The sequence below is a fragment of the Rhinatrema bivittatum genome, chromosome 3, assembly GCF_901001135.1.
Source record: "Rhinatrema bivittatum chromosome 3, aRhiBiv1.1, whole genome shotgun sequence".
In the NCBI taxonomy this organism is placed as follows: Eukaryota; Metazoa; Chordata; class Amphibia; order Gymnophiona; family Rhinatrematidae; genus Rhinatrema; species Rhinatrema bivittatum.
The window spans coordinates 292,668,993-292,685,346 of record NC_042617.1 but is presented as its reverse complement, the minus strand read 5'-3'; the positions used below and the strand labels follow the sequence as shown (position 1 = coordinate 292,685,346).

At 41.6% G+C, this 16,354-nt stretch overlaps 1 protein-coding gene across 1 annotated transcript in view; it reads right to left on the bottom strand.

Moving 5' to 3' along the window:
• SLC4A8 (solute carrier family 4 member 8) overlaps window positions 1–16,354 on the bottom strand; it is a 408,829-nt gene that overhangs the window by 228,511 nt on the left and 163,964 nt on the right. The window contains exon 3 of the mRNA XM_029594968.1: window positions 4,632–4,713. Coding sequence (XP_029450828.1) covers window positions 4,632–4,713 — 82 coding nt within the window. The remainder of the gene's footprint in view (window positions 1–4,631; window positions 4,714–16,354) is intronic.

Sequence of the window (16,354 nt, the reverse complement as noted above, 5' to 3'; positions counted from 1 at the left end):
AGTCCAAGAACCTTTTAAATGTGATATATCGCATCTGTCTTCTTGTCCATGGGAGTCATAAAGAGAGGATTCTCAAACATCCTCATCTGTACTTCCTGAAAAATGTTATGCACTGGGATTGCCTCAATTTCCTTAGGAGGCTCCATAAAGTAGAGGATATCCAGCATCTAGTTCTTTGACTCATCATCCTTTTGCAAAGGAACTAGAATAGCCTCAGCCATTCTCTGGATGAAGCTAGTAAAGAAGTCCTCAGGGAACGACTTCCTTCTTTCCTGTGATGAAACTTCTCTAGATGAAACTTCTCCTTCAAAAATTGGAAGAAGGATCCATCTGAAGAAAATAGAATAAAGCATAAGCATTGTAAAGTTAAGTGTAAAACATTGATAAGACAGGCGAAGAGAGAATATGAAATGAAGTTGGCCGTAGAGACAAAAACTCATAATAAAAACTTTAAAAAATATATCCGAAGCAAGAAACCTGTGAGGGAGTTGGTTGGACCGTTAGATGACCGAGAGGTTAAAGGGCCTTAGGGAAGGTAAGGCCATTGCAGAAAGACTAAATGAATTCTTTGCTTCCGTGTTTACTAATGAGGATGTTGGGGAGATACCAGTTCTGGAGATGGTTTTCAAGGGTAATGAATCAGACAAAATGAACCAAATCACTGTGAACCTGGAAGATGTAGTAGGCCAGACTGACAAACTAAAGAGTAGCAAATCACCTGAACCGGATGGTATGCATTCTAGGGTACTGAAGGAACTAAAAAATGAAATTTCTGATCTATTAGTTAAAATTTGTAACCTGTCATTAAAATCATCCATTGTACCTGAAGACTGGAGGGTGGCCAATGTAATCCCAATATTTAAAAAGGGCTCCAGGGGCGATCCAGGAAACTATAGATCAGTGAGCCTGACTTCAGTGCCAGGAAAAATAGAGGAAACTATTCTAAAGATCAAAATCGTAGAGCATATAGAAAGACATGGTTTAATGGAACATAGTCAACATGGATTTACCCAAGGGAAGTCTTACCTAACAAATCTGCTTCTTTTTTTGAAAGGGTTAATAAACATGTGGATAAAGGTGAACCGGTAGATAAAATGTATTTGGATTTTCAGAAGGCGTTAGACAAAGTCCCTCATTAGAGGCTTCTAAGAAAACTAAAAAGTCATGGGATAGGAGGCAATGTGCTTTCGTGGATTACAAACTCGTTAAAAGACAGGAAACAGAGAGTAGGATTAATTGTTCAATTTTCTCAGTGGAAAAGGTTAAACAGTGGAGTACTTGGACCCATGCTTTTCAATATATTTATAAATGATCTGGAAAGAAATACGACGAATGAGGTTATCAAATTTGCAGATGATACAAAATTTATTCAGAGTAGTTAAATCACAAGTGGATTGTGATACATTACATGAGGAATTTGCAAGACTGGAAGATTGGGCATCCAAATGGCAGATGAAATTTAATGTGGACAAGTGCAAGGTGTTGCATATAGGGAAATATAACACGATGTTAGGTTCCATATTAGGAGCTACCACCCAGGAAAAAGATCTAGGCTCAGTGTGCTGCAGCAGTCAAAAAAGCAAACAGCATGTTAGGAATTATTAGGAAGGGAATGGTTAATGAAATGGAAAATGTCATAATGCCTCTGTATCGCTCCATGGTGAGACTATACTTTGAATACTGTGTACAATTCTGGTCGCCGCATCTCAAAAAATATATAGTTGCAATGGAGAAGGTATAGAGAAGGGCAACAAAAATGATAAAGGGGATGGAACAGCTCCCCTATGAGGAAAGGCTGAAGAGGTTAGGGCTGTTCAGCTTGGAGAAGAGATGGCTGAGGAGGGATATTATTGAGTTCTTTAAGATCATGAGAGGTCTTGAACGAGTAGATGTGAATCGGTTTTTTACACTTTAGGATAAGAGAAGAACTAGGGGGCCTTCCATGAAGTTAGCAAGTTGCACATTTAAGACTAATCGGAGAAAATTCTTTTTCACTCAACGCTCAATTAAGCTCTGGAATTTGTTGCCAGATGATGTGGTTAGTGCAGTTAGTGTAGCTGGGTTCAAAAAAGGTTTGGATAAATTCTTGGAGGAGAAGTCCATTAACTGCTAATAATCAAGTTGACTTAGGGATAGCCACTGCTTTTAATCGCATCAGTAGCATGGGATCTTCTTGGTGTTTGGGTACTTGCCAGGTTGTTGTGGCCTCTGTTGGAAACAGGATGCTGGGCTTGTTGGACCCTTGGTTTGACCCAGCATGGCAATTTCTTTTGTCCTTATGTTCTTAGATCTGTAGCTGTACCCTTAGGAACACTCAGGATCCAAGCGTGACTGATATGCCAGGATCAAGAAGCAGATTTTGCTCGGCCTCAGAGAGGGAAGCACTCATCTGTTGAAACCTGGATTCTGAGGAGCTCCAATGTCTCAGGGAATGTTCCCTTCTTCTGACAGGCTGGAGATAACAATCAATACAGTAGTCATCATTATATTTTCCCCTCTGGGAACTGACATCAGTACTAAGCTTCCACGCATTGACATGGATACTCTAGATGCTGGATCACCAATACTCTGCAATACCTTGTCCAAAGCCTGCTGGATCTTCCTGTCCAGCTCCTCCTCAAAGACTGCCAATGCTAACAAAGTTTGGGAGGCAGGAAGGGTGGCTACGTCTTCCTGGGAAACCTAAGGTGTATCAATGACAGACACCTGGACCCCTGGAGACCTTTGCAATTCCTAGGAATGCATAGAGGATGATCTTTCCTCTCTGTCAGAATGCTTTGGGGGATTCACAGCCATAACCAGAATGTCCCCGTTCCTGGCATCTTGCATCGACAAAGACTGATGCAATGCTACTTAGCCTTTCCTCAAACCTTCACCTTCTTCAACTAGAAGAGAACAGCTGAAGGTCTGTCTCCCCAGTTCTTTCCAAAACCTGATATTGAGGGGGTTTAATGCCTTCTTGATGCAGATGCACCACCCCCAGCATCCAATGCATCTTCTGGGTTAGTGGATGTCGATTCCTCCAATGACAAATGAGATGGGTCAGTCTTCAGTGCCTGAAGTTATTTTCCATAAGATTTAAGCTGCGATCTTTGCCCTTAGAGGTCATGGTCACACAAAGACAACACTTCCAGATGTCATGACTGGGCACAGGATACATCTATCATGAGGTCTGTGATAGACCTGATCCTGTCGCACAAGGGTCATCATTTGAAGTTGATGGCAAACTTCTCCAGAAGAGAAACTGGACAAAATAGTAAAGCCATTAAATCAAAGGACTCAATGATTGCTTGATGACAGATAAGTGGTTGATGCACCTTGGTGCACTGAGCCAATGCACTGTGCAGGCACTGAAAGAGAAGGGAAACGAAGAACCAATCAAAAGACCTACCAAATATGACTGAAAGGGAAGAATAAGACTGAATTCCAAAGATCCAGGGAGAGCAGAACAATGATCCACAACTGGTGGTCTCCATGGAAAAGATGAGATGAAGGGGCCCATGTGGATATGCTGCACATGCTCAGTGGGGCATGCTCAAAGTTCTAAAAACTTAGAGATATAAGTTCTATGCCAGGCTCCATCTGATGTTGTCACCTACTTGAGAGGACTGCTATATTATTTTTCTTTGGAGAATTTACAACCAACCATTCCTCCTTATTATCATCACAGAAGTCCTAATAAAAATATTTGTAGTCTTCCCTTAATTTTAAACACTAGCTAAACTTTCTCATGCATATGTTGCTTCTAAAGATCCACTGCTACCCTGGGAATTAGTCACTTCTGAGATGCAATTTTTGAAAGCATTATGATTCATTAAACAACTTTTGGCTGTAAATGTTTCTAAAGTCCCTTAATTTGGTTGATTCAAGCCCTTTCTATCATAAATACTGGTTCTATAAAAATATTTATTTTGAACAATAGATCACCCAGAGCCACTACATATTTCTACATTTCTCTTTAGAGCTTTATGCTTTGCTCTAGAACTGGAACACAGGGATACAACAGACCAGCTCAGACTAACCAGATGTGCTAATGTTATGAGTTTGGCTTCTTGCATTGTGGCTAGTGACATCTCAAAGGTGATCTGACAGTAGCAATCAATTTCAATATCATCCCAAAACAGTACGGTTTATTAGGAGCAGACTTCAACAAAATGTCAGTCACATGCAAATTGAACAAGATTATTAATGGTTGCCAGTTACAATGTTTAATCATGATTGGAGGTGTACTAGTTTGTTGTTTTTCCATTTGTGAGTTACAGAAACCCCAGCCCTCATTCATGAGCAGTGGAAATACCACTCTGTAATTTTGTGTCCTCCCTTGAGGCATATTGTCCTCTTGGCATCACCAGGCCCTACTTTTGTTTTGACTGGTATATTACACCCTGGTCAGGACCTACATTATTATGGCAATAATGTTGCCAACAAGCTTCAGATCTTTGCAAACAGGCTGAGTCAGTACTAATTTTACCCCCCATTGCATCTATGGACTTAAGAGTACTTGCCTAAGAGAAATTAGAACTACAAGTCTATGGATGCAAAGGGAATAAAGTCAAGACTGTCCCAGTCGGTCCCTAAGTTTCTTGGTGACACTTCATGGCAGAGTCACTTCCTCATTTGTCATATCTTACCTTCCAGTTCTTCTTTCTCATAGTGAATATTGAGCACAGTACTGGTACCTCCCTGATCCACAACTGCCTCTTCATCTGGTCTCTGTAAAATAAAAAAAAAAAAAAAAGTTAATAATTAATAGATAAGAATGCACAAACTTTATTGTTGAATTCATATTTACATTTTTCCTGCTCTGTACTATACAGTATTTCAAGAGCCCGCATGCACAGTAGTTATACCTCATTCTATGCCAATTAAACAATTTGAGGGCAATTTTGAATAGCCTGCGTTATTTGTAATGTACGCAGGCAACGGAGCACCATTAGCTTGCATACATTGCAGCCAGTTTTCAAAGGGAAACCACATGCATTGTCTCCTTTAGTCAATTAGCAGCCAAAAAGTGCAACTGCAAAATGCACTCATGGACGTTGCACCCGCTATCTGTGCGAGTGGCTGAAAGGGGGAAAAATCAACTGCATACATTTGTAAGTTAAATGCATACATGTGGTTTAACCCCACCCCCAACTCAGCACATCCATGAGAGTGCCGTTGTTTAATCCAGCTAAAAGTATGCACACATCATGGAAGCCTGCATGTTTATTTAGTCAGACAGAGGAAGGCAATATTCAGTCAAGCCTACAGAACCATTTCCAGGCTAACTAGCATCCCGGGTAGGTGCAGGGCAGTGGAGTCTCTCTCTCTGATAGTGTGAACTCATGGGATCGACTGTACCAGAGTTTACTTCCTTAGTCTCTGTTCTCTCTCTCTTCCGTCACACCCTCTCTACCTCTTCCTTACATGTCCTGCCCCTCTGTGCTTGGTATCTGCCTGCAGTTCTTGCCACGGTGCCGGCACCACTGGTTCTTCCTGCTGTTGTCATGCAGTTTACTGATCAGCTTTATATTCTGCAGTGCTCTGTATCAATATTATTATTTCAACTTCTCCCCTGCAATTTCACCCACTATCCGCAGGGGAAGCTTTGTTGGTAATAGTCAAAAATGATTTTACAATCACAGGATGAGCTAACTGGTCCAAACATAAACCAATCAAACCCCAGGAAATTTGTCTTGTTCCAAACATAGCTGCTGCCAGAGAGTTCACGCGAGACTGTACAGGAATTATTTAAAGGATTTAAAAAGTAATGACCTAAGGATACAATTTTTCCTCGGTACAGGGTGCATATTCATTCTGTGGAAACTGGACTGTGGTAAACAGGCCATTACATCCAGAATTACATTTAGCCAAGCCTCTGGTACAAGATAGAACTCTGCCTCTATCCCTTACCAGCAGTTGCACAGCCTCAATTTTAGTTACATCAAATTTGCTTACCTGTAACAAGAGTTCTTTGACAGTAGGATAAAAAACATACATGTGCTTGACATCTTTCGACAATGGCATGGTTTCTTAGAGAATTCTAAAAAGACTTTTTCAGGCATGCAACGGAATCCCTGTGTACATGCTACCTTGCAAAGCCCCCTCAGACTTATATAAAACATAGAACAACTCCATAAGAGGAGGAGGAGGGCTGGAATGTGTAGCTGATTATTCTGCTGTCCTCAGAGAACACCTGTTACATGTAAGTGACTTTTCTTTCTCCAAGAACAAACAGGATAAATCAGCCATACAAATGGGAATCTCTAGCTAAGGGGATTAAGGGTTGTCTTCCACCTAAAAAGGAGAAAAAAACAAAACTGACAAAAGGCAGGGAAACATTTTTACAGGCATTTTTATATTTTGTGTGTTTGGATTTTTTTTACATTATTATGTAAGACAACTCAAAATAATAAAATGTGGCCCTAAGTTGGATGGAGTCAGGCCCAGCGCTACCAGGAGTGCAAACTATGCAAATGAAAAGGGCGACACATCTAGGAGGGCAGTTACACCCGTCAGTCGCAGATGGCTGCGACCGCTGTTGCTCACCTCTCTCTACACAGCATTGACTCCGTTGGGAAGACTCGTGGCCTCCGCCAGCTAGCCTATCGCTCCCAGGCCTCTCTGGACAGCACGGATGCTGACGACCGCCATCTTGCCCTCGGATTCCCTTAGGCATGTGCGCACGGGCCAGTCTTAAGCACGTCATGGCGGGAACCTCGGGGGCGTCCCCTCCGGATGACGTCATATCTCAGGACATTTAAGCCGACTAGCCCTGCCTATCTACGACTTGGCAACAAGTTCCCTCATTGCTGAATCCGCCTCGCTCCTAGAGGATCCTTCGTTCCAGCTCCTGCTTCCTTGGTGTGAGATGTCCCGGGTACCCACTCTTCGGGGGCCCTATCTTCATCTCTGGCTCTCCGCTCCTCAGAGGGCCATGTCACCCAGGACTACTCCTGCCTTGAGTACCTCGCTCTGCTGACCATTACCATCTCTACCGAGGACCTCATCGGTGTACCCCGCTCTGCGGACCTTTTCCATCTCTACCGAGGACCTCATCAGTGAACCCCGCTCTGTGGACCATTACCGTCTCTACTGAGGGCCCTTTTCGGTGTACCCTGCTCTGCGGACCATTACCATCTCTATTGAGGATCTCATTGGTGTACCCCGCTCTGCGGACCATTACCATCTCTATTGAGGATCTCATTGGTGTACCCCCCTCTGTGGACCATTACCGTCTCTACTGAGGACCCTCTTTGGTACACCCTACACTATGGACCATTACCATCTCTACGGAGGACCCTCATTGGTGTACCCCTCTCCGCGGACCACCACATCTCATCTGTACTGAAGACCCCTTGTCGGTGTACCCCGCTCTGCGGACCATTGCAGCACCATCTACACTTTGGGTATCCCTCACTCCTCAAGACCCGTGGTTCCCCGAGTCTGTGTGACTTTACTCCTGCATCCCCCGCTCCGCGGGTAGTGCTGCTCTACCTCTTTAATAAAGACCTTAGACTTGTACTGTGTCTGATGTCAGCTGAGACCTCGCCTCCCGACGGTGAGGCTCACGGGGCTCTTCCCCCCCCCCCCCCCGTGGGCAGTACCATCTCTCACCTCGGCCCAGGGCCCACACACCCACAAATCCTAACAGGCCCATGCAGCTGCTGGTGGACCCCATCCCACTAGCATCTGAAAAAGAGAGAGGCTGAAGAAATGGGAGATCATTTTGCGGCTCCTCGTGTGCTGGCCAGCAGTACTCAACACTTGCATTGCTAGCATTTCCTTCCTGTTTGTTCATCTCATGTTTTGCGAGATGAGCATAAAGGAAGTGCTAACCCCCCACAAGTGTTGAGTACTGCAGGGCCAGCCAGCACACGAGAAGAAGCCACAGGAAGGACTTCTACAGCACTGCAAGGAATCCTTTCCTCCCTCAAGGAGCAGGGCACCAGGTGGAGGCAGAAGCAGCAGAAGCAGAATAAGGGACCCTTGAACTTTGCCTGCGTAGAGATTGCTTGTGTGTGTGTGGGGGGGGTGTTTGTGTGTGTGGATGTGAATGGGAGTCTGCCAGGGATGAGTGGATGTGAATGGGAGCCTGCCTGGAATGGATGAGTAAATGGGGACCTGCCTGAGGTGGGAAAGTATCTGGGTATGAATGGGAACCTAGCCTGGGTGGGAGGGGGGGGGGGTGTCTGTGTGAATGGGAGCCTGCCTGGCGTGTCTGTGTCTGTCTGTGTGTATGGGAGCCTGCTTGCCGGAGATGAGAGTGTGTGTACCAATAGGAACCAGACTGGGGGAGGATGGATGTGTGAATGGGAGCTAGAATAGGGTATGAGTGTGTGAATGTGAATGGGAGCCTGCCTTGGGGGGGCGGAATGTGAAAAATGTTTATGCCACTTCCACCAATCCACGACACGCTCAGGGTGACTGGAAATCAAATGTTTTCAGGTATAAGACGCGGGGGATTTTTCTCTTTCATGTTTTAATTATTGGGTGTTTATTGGGTGTTTGATAATTCTGCTGTTTGGAAACGTATAAAACTTTTTTTTAAATAATTTTCTCTTTATTGATTATAATAATAGACAAAAAACAAACATGTCAATAGATAAGGACATTAATATAGATACAGAATACAAGAAAATATTTAGGAAATAAATCAATATAATATCCTAAGTACTATGCAATAAAAGAGCCAAGATTCTAAAGAGTGTTTCCATGCAACCATACAAATTTAGAAAATTAAGGAGAGAGATAGCATCGGTATTTCTACATTGCGATAACTATTTAGTTGGCTATATTTCCAATAGAGCATAAGTCTAAAAAGGCCTTCAACTGAGTAGGTTCAATATATATATATATATTTTTTTTTAACATTATTAATTTTCATAATGCATTTACAAAGATATCAAATTGTAATCTGGGTTCCTATTTTTCTAGCTTGTGACAAAGGGCTAGAAATTCCCTCCTCCTCTGCTGAGTAGATTTTACTATATCCAGGAAAATCCACAATTTCTGTCCATAATATGGGACTTGTCTATTACGTAGAAATAATTTGAGAACCAAATCTCTATCAGATGGAAAAATAAACTTGATCAATAGCGTCCCGCGTTTTTCAATTTGTTCTTCTCCCAAAGATTACAAGAAAGTAGATAAATCAGTAATGGGAGGTACCGAACCCAGTGCTTGAAATAGATTTTTGCAAAAGGTGGCAATGCATCAGATGAAATTTTCAAAATTTCTTGGAGGTATTTTTTAAATTGATCCAGAGGGGAGAAATGTAAAACCTGAGGAAAATTCAAAACTCTTAAGTTCAAGTATCTCACATCATTTTCAATTTTCTCAAGTCTCTTTGAGTGAGCCATATCTCCCTGTATTAATCCATATTGAACCTTCTGAATTTGAGTCACTTTCTGCTCCATATCCTCCAACTTAGTGGCATCTGAAGCAACCAGAAGTTCGGAGGTTTGCACTCGATTATTTATATCCACTGTTAAAGAAAGTAGAGAAGAAATAGACTTTTCCAAAGTCATTATTTCAGACCACACTGAGTCTAATGTGATAACAGAGGGTTTAGCCAAGGTAACTTTAGGAATAGAGCCAACCAAATCTAAGCCGCTAGGATTTACCACACTACCGTGGCCACTAACAGATAGTCCTTCCCCCGTGGGAGTCGATGCCATAACAGGCAAATCACGGCATTCTGATTCCCACACCGAAGTATGTTGATCTGATGACCGAGGTAAGATGGTAAGATTTTCACTTATTTCGGGTATCTCAACTTAAACCAAGGGATTCACCCCAGGGACCTCGGGAGGTAACTGAACTGTTCCCAGGCATTCCACCGGTCAATCTAATACGAGGGTCGGGTCACGAAAGGGGGGGGGGGGGGGAGAGGGAGTTATTGGCACTCCAGGGCTCAGCAATGTTTATGAAGCAAGTGACGCCGACATGCGCTCCGTGCCGGCAGTCATGGCGCTTCCTATGCCTGGAGTTTGGCCGGGGTCAGGGATAAAAAAAGCCCTCAATTATCTGCTGAACCGGGCCAGCTGGGGAGGAAACTGGGGCTACCTCCCTCAGTTTACCCTTACACTTGGTGTGAGGCATGCTTACAAAAAGCAGCCAGAAAAGGAGGAAAGAAAAAAAAACACTCAGAGCAGAGCTGATCATCAGATGCCCATGTATAAAACTTTTTATATGAGTTATTAATTATTGGATGTTATTCTATTTGTCATCTGTTTGGCAATATTCTTTTTCTTAGTATGGTTAATTATGATTGATTTATATTTCCTGATTTTATTGTTTGATTTATGAAGACTAGTTATGTTTCTGTTTTTCCATTGCTTCATTCCATAGAATCTCTGGCTTGTTGCAGTTTTCAGTTCAGTTTCTATCTACACATTTTTATTTATTCATTATGGTCTCTTTATTCTGTATTTGGTGAGGGTTTGTCTGTGTTCTTCATGTATAAGTGAGGTGAGGTATTCTGCTAGCATGTGGTTTCAATATAGGAATTTAGAGCAGACTGATTTGTTCTGCTTTCTTAATAGGAGGTGATTTAGGGTAATATTTGCCTTTTCATAGATAGGGTTGTTCCTGTTTGAGTGCTTGCAGTTAGTACTGTTGTGGTATGGGAATTTTACTATACTGCTGTCATTCAGTTTACTCAAGGCTGTCCAAGGGACAAACCCACATCTAACATGCATTACAATAGGCCTAATACTATATGGGTTCCAAGTGACTTTGTTTGCAGGGTTTTCTGGGTAGCACCACAACAGTGCATGTTTTTCTATACAACAAACTACTGCCAGTTTGGACCTGTGGATGGGGGTAAATTAGGTTTGTGGGAGCGTATCAATTTTGATAGTTTGGATTACTGGAGGGAGCAGGGCTTTTTTTCAGTGGCGAAAGGGAGCCTGGGACAGAGCATGAGACTGACGGTTTCTACAGTGTGTTGGTTATTAGGGAAAAGAACAAAAATTTTGAGTTAAAAAATAGAAAAGAACTGGGGCGGAGGGCAGCATCTTTTTGCACATAGCAGCAAAAATGTTAGCAGCGGCCCTGGATGGAGTTAGTTTCTATCCCTGGAAGACAAGCTGACCAACCCTTCTGCTGTGTTGGGAGTCATTAACTAAATTATTAAATTATAATGAACTGAAAGTCTTGCAAATCTGTTCAATGGAAGATATTTGATGGGCTACTGATGCTGTCATGGGTTTTGTATTATAAGCCTGGATATATCCTAGGAGATGCGATCTACCAGCTAACTGGAAATTGTTTGTTTGGTTACAGCAATCCCAGGCCTGTTAGGGTCAAAGGAATCAAAGTTGATGTTCCTTCCATGGACTTTGGTTTATTCCAGGTAGAAGGCAACAGCTTTCTTAAAATCTAGACTAAAGAGCTTGTTCACATCTACGCACGAGTCCTAGGAAAAAATGTTATTTGGACAAATGACAGCATAAGGCAGAAGTCTGATACTACTTTAGGCAAGAACTTGGGTGTTTATCATATCACCCTATTATTATGAATCTTAGTATATACTGGCCTAGAGCTCACTAACTTTATTTATAATTCACCTTTCAGCACTTCAAAGTGATTTACATTCAAATACTGTAGGTATTGTCCTTCACAAGCTGAAATGACTGCTACCAAAATTATGACCTTCCAAAATTTAGAAACTCAAAGGGCACTTTCATCAGCTGGTTATGTACCACAGAAGGTGGTTAATTAAAAACTTCAGTTGAAGGAAGCTCCACCTAAATCCGACAACCAAATGTTGGACAGAAATGGGGTTTTCTCCTGCATGCTGATGATAAACATCAATTACAGAGTTTATTTTGAAGGGCGAATTTGAAAAATGTAGAAGATAATCAAATGTTTGTGTGGGGAAAGTGAAGAAGTCTAGGATTTTGTTGTCATTCCAGACAGCAAACCTCCTCCATTTGCAGCCATAAGATTATCTGGCACATTCCTTTATAGAAGTCAAAAGGACACCCTATCAAAGGATCCAAAAAAATCAGTTAGTTCTCCTTCAACATCCAGGCTGTGAGACCTGGAAACTGGATGTTAGGATGGTTCCGCAAGATCAATGTTGGTTCCCTGATGGATAAGTCTTGAATGAGTAGGAACCAAATTTGTCTTGGCCAAGAAGGAGCTATAAGAATCATAGTTTCTTAGTCTTTTCTGAGTTTTATTAATGTTTTGGCAACCATGGGTACTTGAGGATATACATACCAAAATCTTGTCCCCCTACTGTTGTTATGAACAGGTCTATCTTGGGTATTCCACATTCAATAAATATCCTGTTTACTACTTCCTGGTTGAAAGACTATTTGTGGGGAAATGGCGGTCGAAGATGCAATTGAATTTATCTGCTAGGATGTTGTCTTTACCTGTCAGGTAAGAGGTCCTTAAAAATGTTCCATGACAAATGGCCCAGTTCCACATATTGACAGTGTCCTGACAAATCCGGTTCCTCTCTGCTTATTCAGATAGAACAATTCTATCCAATTATCTCTTTGAATTAGGACAATTTTGTTGGCTACCTAATCTCAGAAGGCCTTTAACGTATTTCATCATAGCCTCATATCCAGGAAACTGATGTGATATTTCCTTACCTGGATGGACCAGGTGTCTTGAGTGAGAAACTCTCATGTATGAGCTGCCCAGCCCCGGCTGGAGGCATCTGTTGTCAGAACAATTTGGTTAAGAAAAATTTTAAAGGGCAATCTTTTTGCCAGATTGGTACGGGAGAATCATCTAAACAGGGAGTCTCCTAGCTGACTTGTGACACAGATGTGCTCTTTCAGCCCTTGAATGGATTGATTCCATTGAGACTTTAAGGTCCACTTATTCTGTCTCATATGGAAATATGCCATAGTGGTAACATGAATTGTTGATACTAAATGGCCCAACCTCCTCATCATGTCTCAGGCAGATGTATGCTGACTTTGAAAAACTCCCATCACCATGGATACTAATTCGATGATTCTGTTCATGGGGAGATAGGCTCTATTCTCAATCATGTCTAGAAGAACCCTGGTGAATTCCAATTGAAATGACAGGCTTAATTTGAATTTCAGATATGATAAACCCATGGAAAGTAACTTGTATTCAGATGTCTGGGCGCACATGTTCATGCATTTGCTGGCTCGCATCCAGAGACGTGTCCATTTTATAACATACGCGCGCATGTGCACCCATGTTATAAAACAGCCTGGACGCATATACATATGTGCACAATTTCAAAAGGGTGCACACAAGTGCTGCTTTCACCACGTAAGTGGAGGAATTTTATAAGGGCCGTGCGATGATGCCATTCGCCACTTTCCCAGTTTCTTCCCATTTCACCCAGTTAAGAGATAGGATTTCCTAACCTCCTTATTAAATAGTCTCCCTTCTATCCCGACCTTTAAAACCCTGCTGACATGCCTAGATTTTTTTATTTTATTACTTACATGCCATCTGTAGCAGAAGTAAATTTATGCAGCAGGGACCATGGCGCATGCAAGAATGCATAAGTATTTACGCAGACATTTCTTGGCCAGGCCCACACTCCTCCCCTTTTTTGAATCTTTTCATTTGTGTGCGCAGCGGGAGATATTTGTAGCCATGAGAAGCTTATAAAATCTGCTCAGTGTGCGCCAGCCCAACTTGTGTGCATATCTCCCGTTCTTGGCGCATGCAAGGCTTTTAAAATTCACCTTTAATAATTTGTACACTTGGATGATGTTGTGCATTGATTCATTCACTCTCACCTAAGATGTGCTCTTTACCAGTCAAATTGTTCAAGCAGGGAAACACATGAACCTCTTATTTGTGTAGAAATATTGCAATGACCACCAGACATTTTGTAAATACATGCGTAGCCAATGCTAGGCCAAAAGATAATATGCAATATAGCTGGTGTTTCCCTACTATAAATCTGAGATACTTCCTATGACATGCATGCATGGGTTTAGAAGGGGAATACCTGAGTTCAAGGAAATTATCTTGAACTTTGCATCAGAAAAATGTATTCAAGGCCCTTAGGTCTATGATGAAATGGAATCCTCTTGTTTTGTTTTTTTTTAATGACCAGAGAATATTAGCAATAAAATCTTCATGCTCTTTCCTACGCATGAACAGGTTCAACCATACTGGCCTGTAAGGAGGAAAAGAACTCCATTTGTAGCATTTCCTGATGAGAATGTATAGGCCCCTTTGGTGGGTGTTTTGGAAGGATTCTCAATAATCAATTTTATCAACTAGAGAAACTGATACCAGAGGCCAAAGTTATTTTTTTTAGTTTCCTAATTCTTTTAGTGAATTTCTGTGAACAATTATGAGTATTTTTCTATAAACCGCTTTTATAGTTTTGGTTCTGATTATATTGTATATAAATGTATCAGAGCCAACTCTCCCTCCGCTTCTGGGTTTTAGCTGAAATGGTACATGACACACACTCGGTCCCAGGACTAAGTCCTCACCCAATCTCACAAGTCCTAAAGCTGCCTCGGGGTCTGTAATTGGGGTGGAATCTGCCCAACACCCATCCAAATTCTTGTCAACCAGCAGCAGGCTTTCTCCAAGAAATACTAATTCTGTTTGTGAGGAGGCATGCTCTGCAACAACATATAAAACACTCTATGGTCTGAAATCTCAAGGATCTCTCTCCACCATATAATTATTTTCCCATAACTCACTGTAGTCACATGTTATTCTATATATAATCCTGTCCCGTACCCCCACCCCCCCTCACCTCCTGTGGTTAAATAAATATGCCATGCCTGGGAAACATTTTCTTCGACATGAAATAAAGCACATGACAGTAAGCTTTACTCTGCAGATCTCAGTTTAATTTATGGTATCTATTTCTCTAACAGAATCCTAAGCATATTTAACTGTAACTTCATACAGCTAAAAGAGAACAAATAAAATAGAAAAGAACTGAAACAAGCAGCTACAAAGGTAAAAAGTGTGCAAGAGGCTTGGTCATTGTTAAAAAATACCATCCTAGAAGCACAGTCCAGATGTATTCCACACATTAACAAATGTGGAAGGAAGGCAAAACGATTAACGGCATGGTTAAAAGGTGAGGTGAAAGAAGCTAGTTTAGCCAAAAGATCTTCATTCAAAAATTGGAAGAAGAATCCAACAGAAGAAAATAGCATAAAGCAGAAGCGTTGGCAAGTTAAATGTAAGACATTGATAAGACAGGCTAGGAGAGAATTTGAAAAGTTGGCTGTAGAGGCAAAAACTCACAGTAAAAACTTTTTAAAATATATCTGAAGCAGAAAGCCTGTGAGGGAGTCAAATGGACCGTTAGATGATCGAGGGGTTAAAAGGGCACTTAGAGAAGATAAGGCCATCACGGAAAGATTAAACGATTTCTTTGCTTCGGTGTTTACTGAAGAGGATGTTGGGGAGATACCCATGAAAACCTTCTCCGGTATGGGTAATGATTCAGATGGACTGAACCAAATTACAGTGAACCTAGAAGATGTGGTAGGCCTGATTGACAAACTGAAGAGTAGTAAATCACCTGGACCGGATGGTATACACCCTAGGGTCCTGAAGGAACTAAACAATGAAATTTCAGACCTTTTAGTAAAAATTTGTAACCTATCATTAAAATCATCTATTGTACCTGAAGACTGGAGGGTGAGTAATGTAACCCCAATATTTAAAAGGGGCTCCAGGGGCGATCCAGGAAACTACAGACCAGTTAGTCTGACTTCAGTGCCAGGAAAAATAGTGGAAAGTGTTCTAAATATCAAAATCACAGAACATATAGAAAGACATGGTTTAATGGAACAAAGTCAGCATGGCTTTACCCAAGGCAAGTCTTGCCTCACAAATCTACTTCACTTTTTTGAAGGAGTTAATAAACATGTAGATAAAGGTGAACTAGTAGATGTAGTGTATTTGGATTTTCAGAAGGCATTTGACAAAATTCCTCATAAGAGGCTTCTAGGAAAAGTAAAAAGTCATGGGATAGGTGGTGATGTCTTTTCATAGATTACAAACTGGCTTAAAGACAGGAAACAGAGAGTAGGATTAAATGGACAATTTTCTCAGTGGAAGGGAGTAGGTAGTGGAGTGCCTCAGGGATCTGTATTGGGACCCGTACTTTTCAATATTTTTATAAATGATCTGGAAAGAAATACGATGAGTGAGGTAATCAAATTTGCAGATGATACAAAATTATTCAGAGTAGTTAAATCACAAGCAGATTGTGATAAATTGCAGGAAGACCTTGTGAGACTGGAAAATTGGGCATCCAAATGGCAGATGAAATTTAATGTGGATAAGTGCAAGGTGATGCATATAGGGAAAAATAACCCATGCTATAGTTATACAATGTTAGGTTCCATATTAGGAGCTACCAACCAAG